At 34.3% G+C, this 16798-nt stretch overlaps 1 protein-coding gene across 5 annotated transcripts in view; it reads left to right on the top strand.

Moving 5' to 3' along the window:
• Dscam1 (Down syndrome cell adhesion molecule 1) overlaps nt 1–16798 on the top strand; it is a 501009-nt gene that overhangs the window by 256576 nt on the left and 227635 nt on the right. For 4 of the 5 annotated variants that reach the window (XM_072545254.1, XM_072545251.1, XM_072545252.1 and 1 more), the window contains exons 1-3: nt 3049–3269; nt 3612–3968; nt 5145–5306. In XM_072545254.1, the coding sequence (XP_072401355.1) occupies nt 3146–3269; nt 3612–3968; nt 5145–5306 (643 nt within the window). In that variant the 5' untranslated portion in view covers nt 3049–3145. Of the gene's footprint in view, nt 1–59; nt 68–3044; nt 3270–3611; nt 3969–5144; nt 5307–12938; nt 13227–16798 lie in introns of those variants that run through there. The other variant, XM_072545256.1, reaches the window with a different exon arrangement.

The raw sequence follows: 16798 nt of genomic DNA, 5'->3' as shown, positions 1-16798 counted from the left end.
AAGTCTTGGTACTGTTTGTGTTAGCCGAAGAACAACATTTGAACTTAATCCTAAATCAGGAAAACGGGTACGACATTAGTTTGGCTTCCTACAAAAATTTCATAATTGTAGGAAAATCCGCTGACACCACTCCTGAAACGCCTTATATCCCCATTTGTGGAGCTTTTTCGGATTATATTGTTTTATACATGAACGCGCATTTGTTGGAATTATCTGCTCATCTATGGCTAACAATTCCTCTTTCGGAACTAAAAAGTTTATCATAACTAAAATTACCGGCAACAATAGCATCGTTATTGTCCGCAAAATGAAAAAACGTTTTATTTCTTCCCATCTATTGCATGACATAACATCTGAGATTAATCGATGATTCCGGCTGGAGTTCCAATAACTTCTAGCGTTTGGCAATTGCACTATTGGCACATAAATACAGGTTTCTAAGAACTGCTCTAGCTTATTTTCAGAAAGTTTCAAAGGTTTTTGAGGTCTTTTTTCCACTGAATACAATATACTTTGATAATCTATATCTTTGATCATCTCATTTAAAAAAAAAATTAAAAATGCGTAAGGGGAATTCGCTTGTTGCAACTCAGGTGACAGGTCAGTAGAACCGAGAAATCCTATCTTCACTATCCGAACTGCTTTCTAAATCCGTTCCTAGGATAATATTATCTGATTCATTATTATCTATTATATCATCTTCATAGTCTGACTCTGGGGCTAATATAATGGGGAAATATCATCATCTTAGTCCCACGTCTTCACTACCATCTGGTATGTCCACTACCATAAGAGTTTCACCATAAAAATTTTTTGGATCCATTATCTAAAATAAAAAAAAAGTAATACCTAGTTCAGAACGCATATTGTGCCATATATGAAAGAGAGTTTTGCACGACAGTCCATATTGTGGCATATATGACACAAGCATATTTTTGATAAAAAAATACCAAAATATAAAGAAATACGTGATAATACTTACTGAAATTCTTTCTTAATCCTATGATGTTGCTATTTTTTTGTACAAAAATATTCAGTAGAAACTTCGATAATTGAATATCAAATTGCACAATTCTTATGAACAGCTGTCAAACCACGGCTATTCGCAAATGGCGCTTTATTACCGGTTATACGAAATATGTGCTCTATTGGATCTCTAACGGTTAGATATAAAACTAAGTATTGTGCCATATATGACCCATTATGCGGTAAGGGGTTAAATCAAATAGAAGTTATCACAACATTTTCCGAACTTATATTTTTATTCTTGCTAAAATTTTTTATTTTTATGATTCCTTCATCGTCATTTATTTCTTCTTCAATTCAGGGTTTAGGCATTTCTTGTCTGTTCCAGCATTAAACTTTATTCCACATTATCAAGGGGCCTCCCCCAAATTCTTTTTTTCGGTTTGTGAATGTAGTATCTGTTTGGTTAGTTAATGTTTATCCATTTTGTTTGTATCTTTCCACTATTGTACAGTCATCATCATCATTGGCTTTTACAACTCTTCGTGAGTTTTTGCCGCGTTTACTATTGCCTTCCATTGATTCCGATCCTGTGCTATTATTTCCCATGGCCTTACTTCCATCTTCTCCAGGTCTTCCCTGACTGCGTCTTTCCACCTTTTTCTAGGCCTTCCTGTCGATCTTCTACCATCTGGTCTTTCCCAAAACACATTGCTAATCAGTCTGTCGTCATCACTCCGTACCACGTGGCCTGCCCATCTTAATCTATTGGCTTTTATGTATTTTACGATATTTCCTTTCCCGAAGAGAGTCTCTATTTCATTGTTGTATCTGCTCCTCCATTCATTTTTCACGCTGTCCCTGCAAGGACCATATATAATTCGCAGGATTTTGCGTTCCCATACTAATAGCTTATTGATTTCTTTCTTTCTCAATGTCCATGTTTCACTTCCATATGTCACTGCTGGTCGTATTATGGTTTTGTAAATTTGGATTTTGGCACGCCTTGAGAGAAGCTTTGACCTCATTAGATGTTGAATGGCAAAGAATGATTTATTCCCCGCCAGTATTCGTATTTCAACCTCCCGTTCTCCTGTGTTTTCACTGGTAATTGTTGCTCCTAGGTATTTGAATTCTGTGACCACCTCAAAATTATGATCGTTTATGGTAATGTTTTGTCTTTTTCGCTGTCGTTCCTTTTTTGATACGACCATGTATTTAGTTTTTTCTTCGTTTATTTTCAGGCCTACGCTTAGTGTTGCTTCTTCAAAGTTCGATACTATATCCTTAACTTCCAGTGTTGTCTGTGCTACTGCATCTACATCATCTGCAAATGCGAGAATAATCTTTGCTCCTCTGGCAGTTATGTCTGGTTTGACTCTGGTATAGATTTTTCGCATTGCATATTCCAATGCTAGGTTAAATAGTAATGGGGACGGTGCTTATGCCGAAAGCCTTTGAAGTTTTGCCTCCTATTCTAATTTGTGCAAAGGAATTGTTGACACACATTCGCGCAATCATGGTCAGCTTCTTTGGTACGCCTAACTCCATCATTGCACTCCACAGTTTTAAGCGATCTATGGAATCATATGCTTGTTTGAAATCTATGAAGATCTGGTGTACTTCTTTATTATATTCCCAATACTTTTCTAGCATTTGTCTGATAGTAAATATTTGGTCGATTGTTGATCTTCCAGGCCTAAAGCCGCATTGGTAATCGCCAATAATTTCCTCTGTATATGGCAGTAATCGTTTTAGTACAACTGAAGCTAATATCTTATATGTAGTACCGATTAGTGAGATTCCCCTGTAGTTGCCACATGTATCCTTTCTGCCTTTTTTATGTATTGGCACGATAATACAGCCACTCCATTCTTTTGGCATTATTTCTTGTTCCCAGGCTTCTTTCATTAATTGGTGTATATTAGTTCTAAGTTCATGCCTACATACTATTGTACAGTGATGCAATGAAAAATAAACAGTGTACAAGTAAAGTGATCTGGGGCTTAGGAGACTGAGTGACAGACAAATCAATGTTACATGAATTTGTGTTCTCAATATCCATTTGTTCGTTTCAGGTAACCCTATCAAGACTGTCAGCTGGTTGAAAGATGGCAACCCAATCGACCACAGCGATCCAGTCCTTAAAATTGAAGCTGTGCGCAAAGAGGATAAAGGAATGTACCAGTGCTTCATCAGGAATGACCAGGAAAGTGCGGAAGCTACGGCGGAGCTGAAACTAGGAGGACGATTCGAACCACCCCAAATCAGGCACGCTTTCAATGAAGAAACTGTTCAGTCAGGTATTGGAACAATTACTTTAAATCTGTTATACATATAGAACTTGCTGATCCCGCGAACTTCCTATCGCATTAGAATTAAATAGTATGTCAAAGTTCAGTAACTAAAAATTAACAAAAAACCAAAGGAAAATACTCCAAAATATTATGTAAAAAAAAAGTTAAATCAATTTAATGGACTTATTGATTACGGTTGAAATGTTAGTTGGCAGTTCAGATTTCTTTGCTAAGTGGTGCTAGGAGTTATCGTCCCGGACAAACTGCGTTTCCGCTTGACCTGTTTTCCTAGAATTTTATTAGATTAGATATTTGATATACATATTCATACATTTCCATTTGTTTTAGGTAACTCCGTCTTCATGAAGTGCATCGCGTCCGGCAATCCAACTCCTGAAATCACGTGGGAACTGTACGGTCGTCGGCTCGCGAATAGTGATGTGTATCAAATCGGCCAGTATGTTACAGTGAATGGTGATGTAGTGTCTCATCTAAATATCAGTTCGATTCATACCAATGATGGTGGTTTATACAGGTGCGTGGCTAGCAGCAAAGTGGGTTCGGCTGATCATTCGGCTCGTATTAACGTGTACGGATTACCGTTCGTCAGGAGTATGGAGAAGCAGGCTATCGTTGCCGGAGGTACCTTGATCGTGCACTGTCCCTTTGCTGGTCATCCTGTGGAAGCCGTTGTATGGGAAAGAGGTAAGTAAGCTTAACAATTTTCAATTTAGCGATATTACAGGAAATTATCGTATAGAGAGGTGACTGAGCACTCTACTGGACAAGTCTCTCAATTATTTTTTTCTCTTCAAGCTGCAAGTGTATATTATTTAAATCCGTAAACTAATTTTCGAAACCAAATTTAGATTTCTGCTTTAATCTGTGCCTTCTAAGAATGCAAGGAAAAACAGACTTTGATAAAGATGTAATTAGAGACATGGGGAATCTAAAATTGCATTCCACAACATATCTCCTCAACTAAGCAAAAATCCTTAGCGAATTGGTTTTTCGTAATCATAAAAAGTATATCGAAATAAAAGGAAAGACAGTTAAGATTTGATTTCACGTATAGTGCGTCTGTATATCCGCTTATACGTATTTCATCCTAAAAGGAATCTTCGGAGCGGCTATGCACAAACGCTCTGAACGTGAAAACAATCTTTCCTGTCATAGTAGAAGCAACACTAAAATGGCTTCGATCTGCACGCAATAGCGACATCTGATAAATAAATCCGTAGACTAATTTTCGAAACCAAATTCAGATTTCTGCTTTAATCTTAATCATAGATTTCCTTAATCTTAATAAGATTTCCTCAGAGTATATGTTAAAGAACAAGAGTGATAGTATATATCCCTGTCGGACCCCACGTTTGCTTTTGATATCATCGAATTCTCCTACTTATATATCAATAGACGATGTTATAGACGATATTAAGAAAATCTCATGGCAAATAACTTTTATGTTACACTCGTAAAGTCAAAACAGCCGCTGGAGAACATAACAGAACGGATTGGCCCAGGGTAGTGTGCTTGCTCCCCTGGTATTCAACATTTACACGAACAACCAACCAATACATTGTAAACCATACAGTTCATATACGGAGATGACACAGTCATCGCAGCACAAGGAAGATCCCTCGCGTAGGTGAAGGGCAAACTTTCAAGATCACTAGAAAAACTGAAAACTTATCAGGACATGGTGACACCCTAAATACTGTTATATAATAAATATATATAATATATAATATGCTATGTTATAATCAATTTTGTGGAAGACTAATTCTTATAGATTTGTAGGATAACAAATATTTATTAAAAGAAAGCTAGAGATTCCATCTCTTACATATGAATAACAATACAATAACAGTATATTTCCAGATGGACGCTTACTACCAATCAACCGTAAACAGAAAGTATTTCCAAACGGTACCCTCATCATCGAAAACGTCGAACGAGCATCTGACCAAGCCACCTACGTCTGCGTAGCCAAGAACTCCCAAGGATACAGCGCTAGAGGATCGTTAGAAGTTCAAGTCATGGGTGAGTCGTTTATTTTATTTATCTTTATAAATACTACCACAAAATAATGTTTGTAATACTGCAAAATTTCAGTAATTAGGATCAAAACTTTGTGATTATGCAGAAGGAAGGCCGAAAATGGAAAAAAATTATCTGAGTGAAATCTCAAATAATTTAAAGAAATGTTAGATTAATTTTGCTCTTCTTTGCTGATTAATTTAATTGAATACGGATCTTACATTAAATACAGAAGATGATCGATCGCAGATATGCAAATATAATTTAAGATAAAAAAAATGACCATGAAGTTCAATCTGACGATTTATTATTAGCCTTTAAAGAAACATATAGCAAATGACGAAGAATCAAAGAAGCTTCTCTCATTTTACTAAATGAAGTGAATTTGGTCATAAATTCCTTGGTAGCATTTAGTAATAAAGATAAAAAAATTTAATAACAAAGTACCAACATTGGTAAAAAACGAAACAAAAATCTCGAGGATGCATGATTTACCAATTAAAAAGAGGTATGATAATAACAAAGTCGATCGGATAGCCAAGCGGGCTGGGCGGCTGGCTTCTCCTTCGCTTCACTGCGAGAGCTGTCAGTTCAATCCCCAGCTCGGTGTACAGAAAACAAAAAGGCTAACGCAGCAGTTTAAAATTCTAAATGAATATGCGGCTTAGTCTAGAATATGCTGGTATCTGATCGGCCTATGGTGGAGCAGTACGGCAAGAGATAAGGACTTGCGGCTTGGTGATACTCCTCCATAGATCCCTACCGGAAAGGCGTGTGCCGCCTAAATACCGGGTATATATATATATATATATATATATATATATATATATATATATATATATATATATATGATAATAACAAAAAACTATGTTTTATAAAATAGTTAATGTTTAGTGATAGCATTACAATTAATTTACTAGTTTACTAACCACAAAGACATTTCTTTGTGGTTTATAATGGAATTACAATAAGGATGAAAGGTATGGAGATCCTTTGAGAATTGAAACGATTATTGAGGATGTCAAACAAATAGACAAAATAAAAAAGACGATCATGGAAAAAAAAATTAAGACTATTTAGGTTTTATACCAATATTACAAAAAATACAAAATAAATTTTGTGGTAGTTTATAAATTATATTTGACAATTTTTTTAGGGTTTTGTGTTTATTTAAAATAGCAATTTTTGAGCAGATCATTTTAAAGTAATTTTTAAACAAATACGTGTAGTATATTGTACTATTTTCGTACTTGTTTATTAATTTTTTCAAAAATGAAAACTGATGCTCCAGTGAATATTTGTATATAAACAATTTCAAATGAGTTTCTGGGTGAAGTCCCCGCCCAGATGTGCTCATGTGTCATGAGTAACTGTTGATTTTCCGTTTTATTCTTGACTTTTTTTAATATGGTCCATCAATTTCAATTTTTAGTGATTGCTTTATCTATAATAGATCTTTGTATTTTAACAGTGTCACTATGAATTAATTCCATGTTTGAAAAATACATATATTCTTTTTTGGTGACCATTCTTTATAATAAGTCATCTGATAAGACTCTTATTACATCGAATTTATTTTCTTCCTTCAGAACTATGTGTATAAAATTGCTCAGAACTTCTTATCTATGCACAAAGAAAAATCCTTTTTGCATAAAGACATATCTGTTGAGAATATCTAACAGTTCTAGCTTTGTACAGGCTAGGGAACACGTTTTTGTACACACGTAGACTCTATATTAGACTTATCTTTGGAAATAGTCCCATGCTAGATTTGGAATTCCTTATAATTACAGGTGATCTATACCCCAGTCCTGTGAAAAATTTCGTTTTATTGCATATTTTGCTTTTTTTAAACAATCATACAAAGAGGAAAAATTATTTTTTGCCTACAATACGTTTGTAAAACCAAGCTGTAGATCTTAAAAAGTTCTTTAATTTGCGAATTTCTATATTATAATACATAAACAATCGACCGAGCAATCACTGCAAAAAACCATTATTTTGCAGTAATTTATAACTGTTAATAACTTTGTTTTTTGAATAATGACATGTAGTATAACTACTTGAAAATATAGACCAGTGAAATAAGCAAAAAAAGTACCCTGTTTGTGACACTGAACCGGCCAGGCAAACGACAGTTGTTTTGAGTAGTATAAACCTCTGTAACAAGAACCTCTATGTTTCCTGCAGTAGAATTTTTGGACTTAATTAATTTATTAACAAATTAAGGTCAAAAACCGGTAAATTTTCGCTTTTTTCATCTATCAGCAAAAAGTAGAGCGTTTGAAACAACTTTGAGAAGAAAAGAAACTTTAAGTCGTATAAAAACCTTTAAAATGGCGTTTTCTAAACGTTCCTATCCTTTTTTGTTGCTTAAAAAGTTGCAAAATCGTACATTTCGGTCGCCATAGCCATACTTACCCATTGCTACCTTTGCATAATCTTGTTTAAACCCCATTTTCGCATTAAAGTCGCCCATAATTATTGTGTAATATGCTGATGTGGCATGTAACGCTGTTTTTGGGTCCTCATAAAATTTTCAATTTCTTCATCCTACGTGTCCTGATTTAAGTGTAATTTGGGCTTCTCCTCTTCGTCTTATTTCACTGAGGTCGATGATGTCCTAGTTTATGTTTTTCAGCTCTTCCTTCAGTTACATCATCTTCTGGTCTGATATAAGAGTTCTAACATTGTATGAAGTAATATGCATTTGTCGCTCTTTGTAGTAGCCTGATTTTTTCCGGGGATTCTTAGCACCCTCTGCTCCAAACCTGTTCCAACCGTTACCTTGGTTGGGGGTGTTGGAGCCGCCGGAGACTGACGGCCGTTCAGTAGTTTCGTCTTTCATGGAAAATAACTTTTGGGGTTTTAAGCCATTAAGACGCCGGACTTGGCTAGTGCGTGTTGGCGAGTTGGTTTGGAAGTGGTGGGAGAAAGGGTGGAAATGGAAATGCTTTGGGTTTGGACATGTTTCCCCGGAAATAGGAATCAATTGCGATCTATGGTCACTGTTTGGGCAAGTACAGTTGTTTAAATAATCGCTCTCCATGATAAACAAATTGAATAACTTACTAACTACTTGGTCAATCTAGCAGAGATTTACCACACTTCAATAACTCATTAATTGTCATAATTTCAAGTAGGTTTATTACATGTCATTATGCAAAAAGCAGAGTTACTTATTAACCTTTATCAATTACTGTACAAATTAGGGGTTTTTGTAGTTATCTCGCTCAATCGTTTATTTATCTTAATTTGGAAACTCGCAGATTAAAGATCTTTCTAAGATATAGAACTTATATTTAAACTATTTTTCTCTTACATGTATAAGAAACGTTTTATAGCCAAAAAATGATTTTTTCACTTTTTACGATTGTTTAAAAAAAAACTCTTCAAACATTTGTCATCAACTATCTCTCGTCAGCAGTCGTCATCAATTCTGTTACTTTGAATATGTCTATCATTGTATATTTTTGTATTGATTCTCATTTGTGATTGTTTATATACAAATTCTCCTAACATAACTCTGATGAAAATTTTCTTTCAGCGTATGAATTTGATTGTTCGAAGGTAAGATTTTTTTACAGCATCAGCAACTCATGCTTTTTAGCGGCAGCAACATACTATCGACATCATTATACAAAATGTTTTCTTTGTTCTTTGACGTGTTTGGTTATAAGCTTAAGGGAGGCCCATGTGTTTTATTGATTTGCTTCGTTTTTCAACGCTGTCGAAACAAGAAACTTTTTTTGAGTACGCTCGTTGATGTATCGCTTACCAAATCATTTTATGCGCGTCTTTAACGATAAATTAAAATCATCTGAAGGGAATTTATATAATATACAAAACAACCAATACTGTAGGAGGATCAATAATGTGGACTAAGGTTTAAAAAAATCAAATGCTTTTGGTAAACGATACATCAATGACGGTATTTCTTCAACGCTCTTTGCAGTGGCACCTGTCATAAGCCCTTTTCAATTCGACGGTCCGTTAAACGCAGGCGATAGCGCCATCTTGACTTGCTACGTCCCTCAAGGCGACCGTCCGTTAAAAATAAAATGGTATCATAACACCCATCACATAACTCATCACTCCAAGGGCATTTCAACTTCTGCTTTTGGGAGTCAAGCCAGTATCTTAAATATTAACTCGGTAGAACCGCACCATAGAGGAGAGTACGCCTGTATCGTTACGAATGCAGCAGGAAAAAGCAAATTTACTGCTACTCTTGACGTTAACGGTAGATCTAACTTGATCGGAAATAGTTTAGAAGGGATAACTAAGATGACATGATTGCTTACTGTTTCGTTATTAATAATAATATTATAATAAATATTTCCATCTGGGAAATCTCTTCCAAAATACAAAGAAATATAAAGTATTTTAAATTAAAATGGTAGTTAATATAGGAATGTTAAAATAAAATATTTTCAGGGCCGTATTAAAGAAATTGCTGCAATGGTTTTTAAAATATGTCATTTTCTAATCGATTTCTTCCATAATCTGTGTTTGCTGTTTATTATCTGCAAATTTTGGGATCTACTTTTCAAATTGCGTCCTTTCTCTACTTTATTCACGAACAATTTCGGCATGTTGGTAGAAATTGATGATACAATGTTTTATAATGTTGTCGATATTATCTACATAATTTTTAATTGATATTTTGGTTATTTGATGATTTTTATCTGAAAGTTATTCCTCTCCCGGCTTAGTCTAGTCGTCTGAGTTTTGATCCCTAAAAACCAGACGAACCTGCTGAATTTTGCTGAGAAGGTCAATTTTAGGACCCAAACAAGATGCAAAAGAGTTTGCCTCTCCTACCCCAGGGCTTACCATAAAACCTGTCTTCGCAGGGAAGAAAAACCCTGATACATCGATTTTCCAAGAATATCGATGTTATCCAGGAACCTTGTTCTGGGTCTTCCTCTTCTTCTCTGACCAATGGGTCTATCAAGGAGCGTTTTTTTAGCTGGGTCATTTTGTTCCATCCCCATTACATGGCCTACCTACCTCAGACGTCCTATTTTAATATGTTTTACGATATCTGGTTGTCTCCACACTTCATTGTCATTCACTGCTTCATAGATTCGCCTTAGTACTGTTCTTTCGAAACATGTTTTCATTACTTTTTGTTAAGAGTCCAGGTCTCTGAACCATATGTGAGGACTGGGCGTATTATTGTTTTGTAGACTTTTATTTTTGTATTTCTCGATATAATTATGGATTTAAGAAGGAGATTGAACCCAAAATAGCATCTGTTGGCCGTGAAAATTTTGCGGTTTATCTCTGCAGTAGTATTATTTTCAGTATTAAGAAGCGCTCCCAGGTATACAAATTTGTTCACTGCTTCGATGACGTCGTTTTTTATTACAAGAGGTCGTAGGATTTGTGGTTGCGTGCTTATTTTCCTATACTTCGTTTTGTTGGTGTTTATTATTAAACCCATTTTTGTAGCTGATTCTTTTATTGCTCTCGTACAGCGTTTTTCGTTCTCCCAACAATATTGATATCATCAGCATAGACCAGGATTTGCACTGATTTATTATATATAGAACCAGTGGTTGTGATTTGTGACATCCGTATTACTTTTTCCAGAGCCAGATTGAACAGTATACAGGAGAGAGGGTCTCCCTGGCTCAGCACGTTATTTATTTTAAAACCATTTGAAATCACCGTTATTTAAATATCACGGTAACTTTTCACGCCGTAATTTAAAAATCACCACGTTCACTATCACTACTTCATAGCAACCTTGATTTTAATCACATAGGAACTGATTTCGAACACTTTCTATAATGGGAATAACAATTTCCTTATTTTATTTTTTATTTTTTTTTCTGTGCTGCTTAAATATATCTGTAAATAGTGAAGTAAACCCAAATAATAAATTGAATTCATGAAATAACCCTTTTTTATTACAATTTAAAATATTTCCAAAACTATTCAGTATAAGCATAGGAAATACTTAGGACAAATTAAACTGCATTGACTTTAGCTTATGATGGTGATTTAAAATAAAGGGGTTGCATTTAAAAATACTGAGCAAATACTGAGTTTGTGTTTTGACTTACTCTGTATTTGATTTACACAGTTTTAGCAAAACGCTCATTTTTATAAATTTTTATAACCACATTACTATTAAATAGATTGTGAATGAGTCTTTTCTTTCTATTAATCCATTCCTTCTATTGTCATTATCTTTTACAAAATTTAAAGCTACGAAATATTTGTTCATAGCTACAAATCACTGTGCCAGTAATTTCATTATTAAGGACTGTTCCAACTGATAAATTGCTTGAGAAATTGTTAATAATTGGCGGCAAAAATGTCAATATTAATTATTTTTAAAATGAAATCAACTAAAACGTTTTTGTGTATTGAGCTCAAACAGTAGGCAATCAAGTTGTCACTGGTATTCCTAAGTTTAAGTGTTTTATTATTTTACCTATTCAGCCCTTTACCCCACACCTGATTGTTTTATTTTTCAGGAGTGTGAAGTTGCGATGAACTTCCAACATTTTCCAAGGTTAGGTATTTAGTGTATACCTTTGCCTTTTAGCACTGTTACCTTTTTAACCCATATTAATCGGCTATTGAGAGAAGAAATATCATCGTAAAATATGCTATATCGATTAAAGAACACATAAAACTCTGAGCACCTTGTTTGACTTTATATTTAGCGACTTTACCGTGAAAAATTTTGTAAAAGATTGTAATTCAAATTATATATTCCTATCATTTCGACTTCTTATCCAAAACTTGTTTTAAAGCAATTATTAAATATCTTCGACTTAAAGTGCCCTAACCGTTCCGGACGTTCGCCACCATCAAGGCAATGCCAACTCTATTTACTGCGTTGCGGAATAGCTCGGTTGATGTTGCTAAACCTCTTGCGCAGGTTTGCAAGTCAGGAAATTCTTCTTCTTTCTGAACCTCTGTTGCCTCCAATATTTCCCTGAAGTATAACTTGGAGTAACCTATACTGGAGTAGAGTTACAAAATGATTTATCAACATGACCAGCTCACAACAGTAAAATATTGTAGAGTCAATGTATTTTCTGAATATATGGCAAATATGTCTGTCTTCTGCTTATTGCTTCTAGCCCAGCTACCGTCTTCTAGTTTAATGGCTAGAGAATAGGTTACTGGCTTTTTCAGCCTTTTTTTGCTTTCCGTAGAGAGTACTTAGTGTTGCTATCATCCGTTATCTGTCTGAGGTCAGAACTGATTTACTCATTTTTTCTGTTTTGAATCCCTGTTCTACGTTTTTGACCAGCATTGTTCAAATTTATTTTATCTTGAAAAGTTCTGATTTGTTGCCACCTCCTTCTTAGTTTTCTTTTCTCTTTAATTAACTTTTTAATTTCTTTCGGATAGTTGTTTCCTTTTAATTTTGATCTTAGAGTAGGAGTGCTTTCCCATGCTTCAACAACTTTACTTCCTCATTTTTTTGTTTTTTGATTTAATGCACCTACGTTTCTGAAAAAGCTTTTATAACCAAACAAGGTGCTCAGTTTGTGCGAAATAGGCGAACATAATTAAACATATTAGTAATATCTAAAATTAGTATTTTACTTGATAGTGTGTTAAAATTACTTACTCATAAATATTACTTGACTGAAATTCTTGCAGTTCCGCCCCAAATTCATCCTTTCGACTTCGGCAGCGAACCTGTCAATTCCGGTGACCTAGTCGTGGTTATTTGCACTACCACGAAAGGCGACTTTCCTATAAACATCCATTGGATGTTGAATGGACACAGTATCAACACAATTAACGGAGTTACTGTGACAAGTAGCAATAAACGGGTCAGCCAGCTAACTATAGAAGCTGCTCAAGCTAGTCATACTGGAGAATACACTTGCGTAGCAGAAAACTCAGCAGGAGTAGCTAAACACTCGGCATATTTAAACGTTAACGGTACCTAATTGCTCAATTTATATACATTAACAAAACTAAATCGTCCTCACCTTGTAAAATTTTCCAGTTATACCTCAAATCACTCCTTTTTCTTTCGGAGACGAACCTGTAAACACGGGAGACTCTACTTCCACTTCTTGCTCCATTCATAAAGGGGATCTACCGATAAACTTTTCGTGGCTGCACAACAATATCAGTTTGGGATATATGGATGGAATTGTTATAACCAAAGTGGGAAAGAAAGTCAGTACTATCACGATTGATTCCGTGCAAGAAAATCACGCGGGGGTCTTTGTATGTATAGCAGAAAATAAGGCTGGAGTTGCTAGGTACTCTGCGCAATTAGATGTTATTGGTAAATTGGGTTTTACGTTTGATTTGTAGTCATAGTTCGTTGCTAAAGATTAGTACAACCTATTTATTTATTATTTCATTTAGTTTCTTGGAAACAGTACCACATTATTAATTCAAAAATTAACTTTTGGTGAAGGAAATCTCCTTGTAAACATATACAAATAAAAATAGATTTTGAACTTTTTGAATTTTATTCTGATTTTTCCATGATCGTACATAGTTGTGATGATTTTGCTAGATTTGATGTCACTATACTTAGTTGTTGATGTTAGTAATACATTATCAAGATGATCTAAATATTAAAAAAAAAAAACAAAAAGTCTTTCTTAGTATCTTAGTAAGATTTCTTAGTTTTTAAAACGAAAATTTAGGTAGTTGCCCAAATCTTTGTCTTCTACAATTCTCAAAGCAAAACAGACGATAAATGAACTGACAGGGGAATCTAAATTTTCATTCCATAACATATTAATTCACTAAAGAAGAACCTTTGGCGGACTGATTTCTTATATTCAAAACGTGAGTAAAAAAAATACAGAAAAGTCAGTTGAGATTTGATTTCAGTTTTGAAAACTGAAATTTTGATTGAAATCTTACCTGTCTTTTCTTTAAATATTCTTCGTTGATGAAGATTCTTTGACTGGTCCAATTGATAGATTTGAAAATATATTCTAGTTCGTCTACTAATTCTAATTGATTGTGTTTACTTTAAAAATGACCTTTTGACAATTTACTACACTACTATTTACTGTCTCATTTAGAAATGAAAAATTTTAAAATACAATACAAAAAAGATAATACAAATAGGAGTATGAAATCATTCAAATAGGAAATAGAAACATCGCGTAGATGCGTAGAACTGCCTTACATGCATTTAAAATAAAACAATATTTTTTTGAAGATTTATTTTGTACATTTTGACTTTCGTAAAAATATAAAGGAATGATTATTGAATTGTTTTCGTTCAAATATGCAGATAAGTCTTGTTGGTCTCGGGTTTAAACTTGTACACACCCGTCTGGTGATAGGTAATTACCTTGAAATCGCGATAACATGTTGATGTTTATGAGTTCAAATACAAAGACTGGTAAATCGTTGTACTTGTGTCTGTCCATTAAAAACAAATTTATTATTACGAAAATGGATTGCTTGAGACGAAATTGTGATATATCGAAACTTGAAAAGGTTTGACACTGACAAATAAGAAACGAAATGAAAATGGGCCGCAATAAAATTAAGAAAATAATGTAGAAAGAACACAATTAAATAGTTTTAGAACAAAAAGGTGGAAAAAGTCCAGTGATTTGGACATGTAAAGATGACACAAGACATTCTAGAAGATATTGGAGTGGATTTGCACTAAAACTAAAAACTTTAATTACAAAAACAGGGATACACCTATTTTGCAATATGTACATTTGATATTTGGTTTACGTAACGTTGCCAGATTTACCATTTTTCTGAAATAATTAGTCACTTTTGTTTTTTGAATGTAAGACACTTCGGAAAAGTATCATTCCCAGATCTCTGATGAAGCATGGAATGTGCGGAAATAACGTTATAAGATCCTAATGATACCGATTCATACACAGAATGTTTGACGAATTGGACTGTTGCGCCATATATATATAGCCTTGCAATTCATCATAGCGATAGCAAAGCTTTTGCTGAAGTGTCAACTTTATATATATATATATATATATATATATATACATATATATATATATATATATATATATATATATATATATATATATATATATCTATATCTTACTCTTACACAAAAAAGGGGACAAATGTGATCTACAGAATTATAGACCTATATCGTTGCTCAGTCAATTATAAACTATTTATGAGAATTATTAACAACTGGTTAACCTACAAAATGGACAATTACCAACCGGTCGAACAGGCTGGCTTCCGCAAAGGATATAGTACATCAGACCATCTGCTGACAATGAGAACATTGATAGAGAAGGCAAATGAATACCAACTACCCGTATTTCTTGCCTTCGTCGACTATGAAAAGGCGTTTGATAGTATCGAGATGTGGGCCATAGAACAAGCTATTAATAATTGTAGAATAGATTCGAGATATAGGCAACTAATACATAATATATATGAAAATGCAACTATGATAGTACAACTAGACGAAAATACAAATCCCATCCCCATTAAGAGAGGAGTGAGACAAGGAGACGCAATATCGCCAAAGCTTTTTAACCTAGCCCTAGAAGACGTCTTCAAAACTACAAATTGGTTAACCTATGGCATTAGCGTTAATGGCAACAAGTTAAACCACCTCAGATTCGCTGACGACATAGTGATTATAGCGAGCACATTCGAGGAACTGCAAATTATGATGGGGGAACTAGCAGCCAGCTCCCAATACGTCGGCCTAAAAATGAATATGAAAAAAACAAAAATAATGACACAACACAGATGACCCCAGACGTATAACTATAAATGTATGGCAGTGAGATAGAACAAATCCAGGAATATATCTACCTAGGCCAAATCCTGAGACTTGACAAAGAGAACCAAAGTGCGGAAATTACTAGAAGAGCAAGACTAGCATGGGCAGGATTTGGAAAACTTAGTTGGATACTTAAGAACCGCAAAATACCCCAATACTTGAGGAGCAAAGTGTTCAACCAATGCATCCTTCCTATCATGACATACGGATGTCAAACCTGGACCCTAACCAAGGCAAACATGAATAAACTAGCCACAACAGAAAGAACAAAGGAAAGAGCAATGTTAGGTATACGACTGTCAGATAAAAAGAGGAAGGACTGGGTAAGATCCAAAACAAAAGTCGAGGACATAGCAACAAAAATTGACAAACTTAAATGTAGCTTCGCGGGCCACACTGCTAGACAAAAAGACCAACGTTGGAATACTACAATACAACATTGGAGACCTTACGAAAGTAAACGACCACAGATGAGATAGGTTGATGATATTAAAAGAATAGCCTGAACAAATTGGAAATATGTTGCTCAGGATAGAGACCGATGGAAGGAGTTGGGAGAGGCCTATGTCCAAACATGGACTACAGAAGGCTAAGAAGAAGAAGACATATATATATATATATATATATATATATATATATATATATATATATATATATATATATATTGTTGTACTTTTGAATGTCCATAAGCAATAAAAAACCGATATACAAATTTTATTACTTAAATAAAAATTAAAATTATTGA

Source organism: Diabrotica undecimpunctata, chromosome 9 (genome assembly GCF_040954645.1).
Source record: "Diabrotica undecimpunctata isolate CICGRU chromosome 9, icDiaUnde3, whole genome shotgun sequence".
Classification (NCBI taxonomy): Eukaryota; Metazoa; Arthropoda; class Insecta; order Coleoptera; family Chrysomelidae; genus Diabrotica; species Diabrotica undecimpunctata.
The sequence above is the reverse complement of the archived record's forward strand: the minus strand, read 5'-3'. Positions and strand labels throughout refer to the sequence as shown.